Source organism: Colletotrichum tamarilloi (genome assembly GCF_030869305.1).
Source record: "Colletotrichum tamarilloi strain Tom-12 chromosome Unknown Scaffold_8.1, whole genome shotgun sequence".
NCBI lineage: Eukaryota > Fungi > Ascomycota > Sordariomycetes > Glomerellales > Glomerellaceae > Colletotrichum > Colletotrichum tamarilloi.
This window is the reverse complement of record NW_026849391.1, coordinates 195,639-204,813: the sequence shown is the minus strand read 5'-3', so window position 1 is coordinate 204,813 and position 9,175 is coordinate 195,639. Positions and strand designations below refer to the sequence as shown.

Below are 9,175 nucleotides of genomic sequence, written 5' to 3'. Positions count from 1 at the left end.
AGGCAGTAGACCCTGATGGGTGAGGATACCGTCTGTCTACGGGACATTCATACGGCGGCATGTACGGATGAAGGCAAACATTCACATTAAATATCTACGGTTTAGAAGCTAGACAGAAGATATAAATACTCCCCTTGACTCTCCTGGACAGATAACCCAACGTCAATCGTTTGTTGTTAGATGAGCTGAGAAGGAGCACGCTACTGGTACGGGAACGGAATGGGATAGTGAATGGCAGGATAATTGAACAATAAGCCAGTACAACGGTGCCCCAAAATATGGCAGCACTGAGTTTCAAAGGAGGCGTCATCGGCGGATGGAGGCTATGCATGGCTGGGCCGCGGTTGCGGAAAATCATTTGATATATTGACAGCCGCTCAATGTTAATTGGGCCCTTTTCGCGTTAGTCACTCAGGGTCCTCGATATCTTATTTCTTCTCCTCCTACGAAGTCTATTCCATTCTATATAGTGAATATTGGAACGCAGACCACCCTGTTGGTACTTGGGGGATTCGAAGCCATCATGGGCAAGAATTTGGCGTGTAATTTTTGAAAAGTTTGGTCATTGCATAAAATAGTCCCCGTCAGGGAGGCGTCGGCATTCACAGATACATACTATATTCTATTGTTCAATAGTATGTCCCAGACTTCTCTTGTGCATGAAGTCACCAAGGTAGATGTCTCTAGAGAAGCATGAGCTTTCTCCGGACCCATTCCCCAGTTCTCCCTGAGCCTCTCTCGCCTTCTGTAAAGGCGGCTTATTATATATCAGTCAGGCAACTGGCTAGCTAACTGAAAACCTTTTCTCGTTCTTGGTCGTCTAACGAAAAGCAACACCAAGTTCAGCCGCCTAGCCATCCTCGACGTTTTCGAAGTTCTTCTGGCACTTGCATCAGAGCTGAAGGGCACAGAGACTCCTCTTTTTCAGCAAATAACGCGCCCACTCGTTCCATCTTTACAATCTTAGACGGACATTATCTACATCCTTCTCTCTCACAATAATCAAACGGGTACAAATCTCATCAACTCAACCTTAGCTTCGCCCAAACCCTTCTCCAAGAACCATGAAGTCCCCAATCACCCTCCTCCTCCTCTTCCTCGCCACGACAGCAACCCTCGTCTCGGCCATCAAACCAGGCGGCAAGGGCCCCATGAACATGCCGCGCGAGAGACAACACATGTGGCAGCAGGTCGCCTGCAAGCGCGGCCACGGCAACACCTTTGTCACCCCCTTCAAGCTGACGGCCCTCGTCGATGAGGACGTCGGCGCCGTCTGCCACCGCCTCTGGCACAACCTCAAGCGCACCGACCTCGCGTGCGCGCTGCCCAGCAAGCCCGTCTGCGAGGACCGCGGCGACAAGTCGATCCAGGAGAAGAGGCTCTACTGGAGCTTCGACGTCTTCGCGACCTGCCCGGCCCTCGCGGTCGACTCGGCGTGGTACGAGAGCACGGGGAACATCTGGGGCAAGTCGAATTGCAACGAGGGCCTGTACATGTATGACGACCTGCCTGAGTTGCCGTTTCCTTATAAGAAGCAGCGTCCGACTGCGACTGGGACGGCTTGAGGGTTGTGCTTGGAGACAAGAATCTGGAAAGGCTTACGCCATACGATGAGATAACTTGGGGAGGAGGTGGTGACGCTATCAGTCAGATATTACGACAATTGGGGATGGGAGGTTGATGTTGGAATTCCCTGAGCGGGTTTGTGGACTGCTCTCTTCATGGCTTCTCTTCGACTTGTGATTTCCTACTTGTAGCGGGCTACTTGATGAGGTTTCTCATCAAGAGAGCCTCGTCATATCTTTCCGTGTTATTGATTATCCTGTGCAACCTCCCATCTAGCCCCTCCTCAGGATACTAGAACTCAAGCTAATAGTCGTCACTCTCAAATGGAAAGGAGGCATGAGATGAATCATCTGTGGCGAGCGTCTTCTCATTGTCAATGTTTACTGTCGATGGCAGTGATGATTTCAGTAGGTCAGAAAGGCAGGGGCCGATGAGTCAGAGGTATTGACATCTGTGGCTTGTTTGAAGCCATACCAACGAGCCTTGCGGAGAATCAAAGATATGATGATCTCAAAAAACATCTGCTTCCTAGAGGAAGCTTGTAGGTCTCCCACAGCTTTCGTGAACGAGTACGATCCACACCTTATCTTGAGGGTAGGCAGACTAACAATATGCCTCCTTTTAACGTCGACCCGAAAGACCAAGCGAGTCTCCTCAAGAGCATCTTTCTTCCATTGCCTATGACCAGTCAGACTCCATCGTCATTGACTCATAAAAGGTTCCGTATGGTATAGTCCTCTTGCGGCGCTCTCCATAGTCTGGTCTTCAATATTTATGCAAAACAAGGCGTTTATCGATGCCGGGTTCTGAATCTCGTTGTTGCGGTTTCCAAATAAAGAAACCCCTATCAACGCCGATTAGAAAATGGAGCCTGTGAATAAGTTCAAGGTCATAGAGTGTCAGAGAAGGCAGTCGTAGAAGATGTGAGAATGATTAGATCAACACATCTCCAGCAATACGGAGCGCTGAAGTCCAGTTCATGTATGCCAATCCGGGTTTCACACTCTCAACCAGAACAATCATAGGCAAAGCCCATCTCTTATCGAAAGGCGAACCCTCGCCGAAAAAATTCAAAGACTCAGACTTGTCCTCACAACATTCAATCGTATTTGAAGAGAAGGGAGCTAAATAGCCGAGTAGGTACGATTACAAGCCAATGACCATAGACCCCGTCCTCTCTGACATGCCCGGCAAGACGAGAGCAAGATGGCATTTCCATCCTCTCTAGTTCGTCAAACACGACAAACCACCCCTTTCCAATGCTCCAACAGTTATCAGTTTTGAACGTGATGCTGGCTCATCTCGCCTCATCTCACTTGATACCTTGCCTGGCAGCCCAAGAACTGACTTACACGCACACAAGCACAGCCGCAAAAGTCTTCGGCCTCGCCAGAGCCACAAAGTCAAAAATCAAAAGTCAAAAGTCCAAACCCCCTTGTAGCCTCGCTCCCGGAGATTCTCGCATTCGCGAATCTGAGAAAGAAAGTATGGGATACCTGAGAGCCTTGATAGCTCCTCCTAATAAAGGCTTACAACCACAGCCTCAACCATCCGAATCTCCATGAGCTAGTCAGCCAGCAAACCTCATTATGCATTGCATTGTCGGGCTGACTGAGATGACAGAGGTACAACTACGACCCAACCGACAACGAAATTCTCTCTCAAGTATCGGACGACAGAATCCCCGGCTCAAGACTGCGATCCCGTCTGCTCGGAGCGCCCTGATATCTGACGATATCCTCACTTGAACCTTCAGTACCACCACTCACCCTACAAGGCACAATCATCAGTCGGGGAAGAAGCACAAGGTTGATCGAAAAGTAGCAGCAATACCGGCAGGAGTCTGCTGCCATTCAATGCGCTCACGTGCCATTTCAAAGACCCACCAAACCCGAGAGTTCAAGTACGCAGCCGCACGTGTGAATCGACCCGATCTCAATAAACGTCACCGTAAAGAAAAAACCTGTACAGTTTTGCTAGTCCGGCCAGTCGGATTCTAAACCACTGACACATGCCACATGGGACGTTCCATTGGAGGAGAAGTATATTCCAAACCCCATATCAAAACTTCTCCAATCTTCCTGCCCGTCGGGTATTTCATAGAAAACCATAGCGCAGACATTTCATTTCTGCCTCAAAGTCCGAAAAAGTTTTCATCCCTACTTTATCTTTGGTCTGACCTTTCAATGGGAGCTTGGACGGAGAAGGACAATGCCGCAGGCACTGTGTACGAAGTACGGAGTAGCAGGTTCTGTGACATGCCATGCCATGCCATCCCTTCCGTCTACAACCCAACCCACCCCGCAATATCAATGAAACTCGAAACGCGTCGGGCATGAAAGAAACAAAACGAAACGCATAAAATGGAAACGCTCTAAAATAGGGATGCCACGAGGGAAAAAGAGGAAATGATTCATGACAGGAAGAGAAGGAAACAAAGAACGGATGAACAGGTCGGCTGTGCTTTGCTTGATGTTTCGTCCAGCAATTGGACGCAACCAAGGTAAGTAGACAATAGTTGCAAGATGAGTCGCATTGCTACTACTATAACAGCAGCTCTCTGTCGCTCGCATAGAGAAAAGAGAACCAATCCCATTCTACTTTCTTAGCGTGGGAGAGTTTGAAGAGATTTTTTTCTGCTTGCGCAAAGCTTATCTGTCTTATTACTTTCCCAGTCATATCGCAACTTTGGATCAGCGGTTGCTAATGGTCGCCAATGGTTGCCAATCTGCGACCGGCGGGCTTGGCCTTCCCCGTATTACATGACTATTTCATGACCCCGAGCACGCAAAAAGAGGGCAGATCGGCCCCAGCCAGCCAGCAATTCGCAAGTTCATCAATCGCACTGTACGCAGTTGTCCAGACTGTCCTTCGTATACCAATACAATCGTCACTCAAAGGGAGAAGGGACAGAGAGTTGTTGCAAGGACGAAAAACGATCGAGTGTCGTCGCAAAATGACCCCCCCAACGCCTCAAAAGAAGCCACAACCGAACCGGTGTCTGCCGCTAGGGCCCAGGCAAGCGCAGGATAGAGTGCCTTCGGCGGCTTTCCTGAAGAGGTTGGTCTTTTCCCCCTGTTGCCATGGAGAGCCAAGAAAACAGTCAATAGTGTGTCCCCCAAATCCACGACAAACAAACAACAACACAATAACACTCGGTTGTGCACCCCCCCGGGAAAAGGCAAAGGCCATGGCGGTTTCACAGCGTTCCGTCTGAGAATCGACACGATCTCTAGCGGTTGGTCACTTGCATGACACCTAATCATCAGTAAATCATACCCAAGGTACCCGGTCCCCACAGCCCGCCGCCGGTCCAACTTGCAAGGCTACGGTGGCCCGCCCGGTTGCCAGCAGAACCCTTCCCCTAAAGACAACTACCTGTGGTGTTGTGGGTTGTCGAGATGGGCAAGGCGGTAAGTGAGTTGGCACACAGTTAGGTGATCGCAATTGGTGGCCGCAGCGGCCATCCCTCATCATCCCACACCATGCCGCAGCAACCCGCTTTCAACATTGCTTCTAGAAGGGCGGAAAGCGGACACGCACCAACGGAGAGCGGGCGGACGGGCGGGTTCTGCTGATGCTGCTGGTGCTAGCATGCTCCAATTCTCTTCCTCCTGCAACCCTCTCTCTCTGCTGCTTGTTGGCCGTTGGCGTGCTGGCTGCATCGCTGCATCGCTGGCGGCATGTGGGGACAAACATCGTGAGTGGTTGCGGTTTGGTCGAGCGAAGCTCCGTTAGTGTCCTGTTCCTGTACCGGATATCTCTGCAGGACACTGGAGCATCTGCAGGATTGCCGCGGCTCAAAGTCGAAAAGATGGAGACCCCAATCAAACCGCAAGATCCATCCAGCCAAGCAGCGCGTAAAGAGGGTTCGGCTCCGTATTGCCCTAGAATGCATGGTCAGTTCCGGGAGTGGATTGGCGTGCCAATCGCCGGTTCTCCCCCATGAGCACATAGAACCCAACTGAACCCTTCCGACTGATAGACGGAGACTGCCCGGTCTAACGCTTCACGATGGGGCTCCTTAACACGGGACGCCTTAAGAGCAAGGCTTGGGAAACCGCGGCACACACCGCGAAAGAAACCGGGTCTTGTTCCCGGGCAGGAGCTGAAGCGGGAACTCTGGGCCATGAGACCATAATCAGAGGAGCCAGTCAGCCACTGACTCGTCTCCTTTGCCGTTTCTTCTTAGTTACTCATAGTAACGGGGGCGGTCGCCGGCATCCCTTGATCCTATCGAGTATAGAGGCAAGGCCCATAGCCCATGGTAATGGACCGAAGCAAGAAACGGCCCGTAATCGTTAGCCAACGGCAACTCCACGCAGCGCCGTCACAGGGAGCCAGGGCCACGATCATTAATGAACCCTCACCGCTTGATGACGAAGTGCCGTGTGGAATGTCACCAGATGTTTCCCGGTGCTTTGGTCTCTCGTAATATCCCAGAGACCCAGCCAGCCGCCCAGGTTGGCCTGTCCTGTATGCTCTCAAGGTTATCTAGTTTTTTCGAGATTCGACGTTGTACGTCCATCTCTGACTGGCTGGCGAACTGCGAACCGAGAGCAGATTCAGATTGTCAACGACAAAGAATTACGCTGTCCAGTTGCAGGCTTTTCTTCTTCTCCTTGGTTCAGGTTTCACCTTCATTGGCCTGTTTCAGGCTCTCGCCCAGCTGCTACCCCAAGATGTCGTCTCGACCTCTGCCATGTCGTACGCATGCGACCTCGTAGACAGCAATCAGCCGCCTGGATGCGATGCTGTAGGCTATCCTTGACGTTCCATTGCCGACAAGGGAAAGAAAATGAGATGGCTGGCGATGTCGCGCCGCAGCGCCGTAGCGAGTCGGGTCGAGTCAAGCACGTCGTGCCGACTTTAGACGATGGTCGGATCAACGCTGGCCGCAGACACTGGCCGCATATCTGCGCTGGTTGACGGTCTTAGGTCTGACAGCATTCCATCGTTGACCTAATGCTTCCGGAACTTTTCGAAGCGTCTTGGCCGCAGCTGCAGCTAGACGGATCCCTCAGGTACGAACTTTGGCGAAATGCAGCTATTCGCTATGTTGTACATGTCGCAATTCTCCATATCTCGAAATTTGCTTCAAATCCACATTCATCCCGTTGCAAGTTGGAACAGCCCTGTGAGTTGGGATGACGTCTGTCGTGGAGGCAGAACGCATTGAGCAATTTCAATCGGATGAAATGATGCGGGAAATCGGCAGACTCATGATCTACTTCAGCTCATTAAGGCAAATCGAAATTTGACATGAGCTCCAGACCAAACCCTATCTGGCCTGTGCTGGCCCCTGTGGTGATGGAGATGTAAACAAACGTGATGGGTACCCATCTCACCCACAGCTTAATGTCCGAAAATACCAGGGTTTATCGACGGAGACGGTGCCATGATGCAAATGAGTGAGCATGCCAACCGTGCCCTCTTCTGACAGGGTTCTACGCGCCGTCAATTAGACCTTTGCTTGCCTTTCTCGTCACTCGTTGGCATTAGCAGTCAGTATGTGATGTCGCAACGAGACGGAAAAGGCCTGGTAAGCTGTAACACGGTGACTCGAGTGAGAATCCCATCCACGTCCAATATTGTGCGTTATCGATCCGGGGGCCACTCCGCCATTGTCTGTCATAGTAATCCCCGCTGACAAGCCCATCGGCTCCGGAGACGGATGGATGGTCTTGTCACCCACAGGCCATGGATCGATAGGAACACATCACCCAAACAGCAAGCTACACGGCCGAGTCTGGGTCCAGAAGTCTCACTACGAAATTCTGGTCGAGACCCTATACTCCTAGAGCCTACGTAGTAGGGGATGGATGCGCAACGTGGAGCGGCTTTCAGTGTGCCGAGCGCTGAGGGAGGCGGCGTCGCGAGTACCCATAGCCGATAGTTTGGCAGTTGAGTCGGGATTCGTGCCCTAGCTCGACCGACTGTTTGTTGTGGCCAATCCCTGCATCGTCTTACGTGCAAACGAATTCGTGAAATCATAGTTCGTACACTGGCGTGACTAGTAGACTGTCTATCCGGACTGCGGAGAAGAAAAGAAATAGAGCTCAAGTGAGAGCTGCCAAATGTGAGGCTCGTATGAATACCAGCACTGTTTTTTGGAGTTTAGTTGGTAGAGAACCGCCAAGGTCCCAGGCCGCTGGCCAAGACTTTGGGTTCAACCTTTTCCCTCCAAGATGGAATCGATGCGACGATGCCGTGAGAATGGACACTCCGATTCCGTTGGTCTTTCTCTCGCTCAATCTTTTGAGTCTTGACCTCCCACGCTCAGCGGAAGATTGCGGGCTGTACTCATGAGCCAAGAAGGATCAACTATACATGGAAATGGCCTTGTCTTAGAGCTGCCAAACGAGGCGACATTGGGGTAAAAAAGGCGCATGTCATCGACGGCCAAGACACTGGAGGCGTCGATTCGTTGCAGGACCCCCCATCCTTCTCCAACTTTGCCAGAACCGACTGACTCGGAAGGGGGGGAATGTAGACTTAAACGGCAGCAGAATGAGGCTTTAGGCACGTTAGGATGGTAGCAAGCGCGGGAGAATCAGGGCCGTCAAATCCCCGCACTCGACAGAAAGCGGGAGTGGAGGCACAGTGCAGGTGTATCTGTACGGGCGATTCGATGGACGATTTCGGGAGGGGGTAACCGGGGCCATTTCCGAGGACTGTGATGGTGGGTAGTGGTGCAGAGATGCGGCGTGCCCCAAGATGGCCCAGATCAACGATGGGCGAGGTATCGAACTGTCCAATACGATAGCAAGGTTTGAAATGGCTCATCGTGGGCGGCTCAGCATGCCTCTTTGCTAAGAGTCACGACCAAGAACACAAAGACGGTGAGTGAGCGCCGAGAGTCTCCAGTCTCCACGGGGAGCTCACGAGGACAATATTGAATGGCGAGCTTTGGCCAGCCGAGCGCGAGTTTTCTCCAGGCTCCAACCGTCCAGGTTGCCCGACAGGTTCTGTCATCCGGCCCAAGGACAGGACCAAACACCCGGGCTTCAGGTAGGCCCGGGCGTCGCCCGTGGTAAGACCTGGCAGGCTGGGATGGTGGAAGAAGCCGGGCAGACCGTGCTTGAATCTCGGTGAGAGATTACAGTATCGGCGAACTTCTCTAGGAGCTGGGCCACCACCCTTTGCGTGGCACCGTGGCTGGCAGCCGGGCGAGGAAACGGCCAGGCGGTTCGGGATGTCTTGAGTTTGGAAGGCAAAATGGCCAAGGCCACCGACCGCTTTGTACATTATGGATCCCCCGGCCTCTTCGACGGCGAGACCGAACACTGACCGACACGGCTCCGATCCCAAGCTCCAACGCCAATGAGAACTGGTTTTTGGCGAGAGCGCGCCTCGTACGGAGAAACCCTTGTAGCGTCGATCAGCTTGGGGGTAACACCCAGCAAGCTTAGGTCAGCACGTCAATTCCCGCGATGGCGAGAGAGGCGAAGGCGAGCACTGGCGAGGTCGAGCAAGAGGCGTCAATTAGCCACTCTGCGACCTGCCACGATCGGAGGTCGGTGCGAAAGCGATGAGCGGTAACGGATCGGCCGGAACGGCGAGGGTCACTGAGTAAGAGAAGACCATCTGACGGGAGCCGCCCCATTCG

The 9,175-nt window shown here is 52.4% G+C and overlaps 3 protein-coding genes across 3 annotated transcripts; 1 reads left to right on the top strand and 2 right to left on the bottom strand.

The window, feature by feature from the left end:
- Nucleotides 1-1,064: 1,064 nt before the first annotated feature.
- Nucleotides 1,065-1,565, top strand: CTAM01_03416 (uncharacterized protein; the record flags this gene model as incomplete). The annotated part of the gene is made up of 1 exon (XM_060519452.1): nt 1,065-1,565. One exon carries the CDS (start codon nt 1,065-1,067, stop codon nt 1,563-1,565), a length of 501 nt encoding a protein of 166 aa, XP_060385658.1.
- Nucleotides 1,566-3,663: 2,098 nt separating this feature from the next.
- On the bottom strand, nt 3,664-4,101 carry CTAM01_03415 (uncharacterized protein; the record flags this gene model as incomplete). The annotated part of the gene is made up of 1 exon (XM_060519451.1): nt 3,664-4,101. A coding segment is annotated over one exon (438 nt), but the record flags the coding sequence as incomplete, so codon positions are not given.
- Nucleotides 4,102-8,061: 3,960 nt separating this feature from the next.
- On the bottom strand, nt 8,062-8,814 carry CTAM01_03414 (uncharacterized protein; the record flags this gene model as incomplete). Its single annotated transcript, XM_060519450.1, has 2 exons — nt 8,062-8,316; nt 8,452-8,814. The coding sequence occupies 2 exons, from the start codon at nt 8,812-8,814 to the stop codon at nt 8,062-8,064; spliced, it is 618 nt and encodes a 205-aa protein (XP_060385656.1).
- Nucleotides 8,815-9,175: the final 361 nt, after the last annotated feature.